The following is a 484-nucleotide window of genomic DNA, read 5'->3' on the forward strand; positions in this document are numbered from 1 at the left end:
GCAACGCAGGCAGCAGCAGCAAAGACAAAGGCAGCAAAAAAGGAAACTGCAGCAGAGAACAGAACCCAAGAAACCGCCGCCCCAGAAACGTCAGCAGCTTTCACAGCCCGTGCTGCACAGCCATGAGCTGCTGCAGCCCGAAGAGCAGCAGCAGCAGCAGCAGCAGCAACTGCAGCAACTGCAGCAACTGCAGCAACTGCAGCAACTGCAGCAACTGCAACAAGAACAGCACGACAACCAGCAACAGCCGGAGCAGCAATACCAGCAGCAGTTTCATGATCACCCGTATGAGCAGCAGCAACAGCAGCAGCAACAGGAGCAGCAGCAACTGCAGCAGCAGCAGCAGCACACAGCAGCTCATATCAACGATGCTTCTTCTCTCTCTAACCTAGACGGAGTTTATCCTGAGGCCCCTGAGAATGCGCTGCTGCCTCCATCTTTGCTGGCAGCAGATGCAGCAGCAGCAGCAGCAGCAGCAGCAGCA

At 56.4% G+C, this 484-nt stretch overlaps 1 protein-coding gene across 1 annotated transcript in view; it reads left to right on the plus strand.

Annotated features, from left to right (window-relative positions):
• The window catches only part of EMH_0051070 (uncharacterized protein), a gene marked incomplete at both ends in the record, with an annotated part of 5,962 nt that overhangs the window by 2,370 nt on the left and 3,108 nt on the right, over nt 1–484 (plus strand). The window contains 2 exon segments of the mRNA XM_013496715.1: nt 10–397; nt 453–482. Of these exon segments, the coding sequence (XP_013352169.1) occupies nt 10–397; nt 453–482 (418 nt within the window).

This window comes from Eimeria mitis, genomic scaffold, assembly GCF_000499745.2.
Source record: "Eimeria mitis Houghton genomic scaffold, Emh_scaff2255, whole genome shotgun sequence".
Classification (NCBI taxonomy): Eukaryota; Apicomplexa; class Conoidasida; order Eucoccidiorida; family Eimeriidae; genus Eimeria; species Eimeria mitis.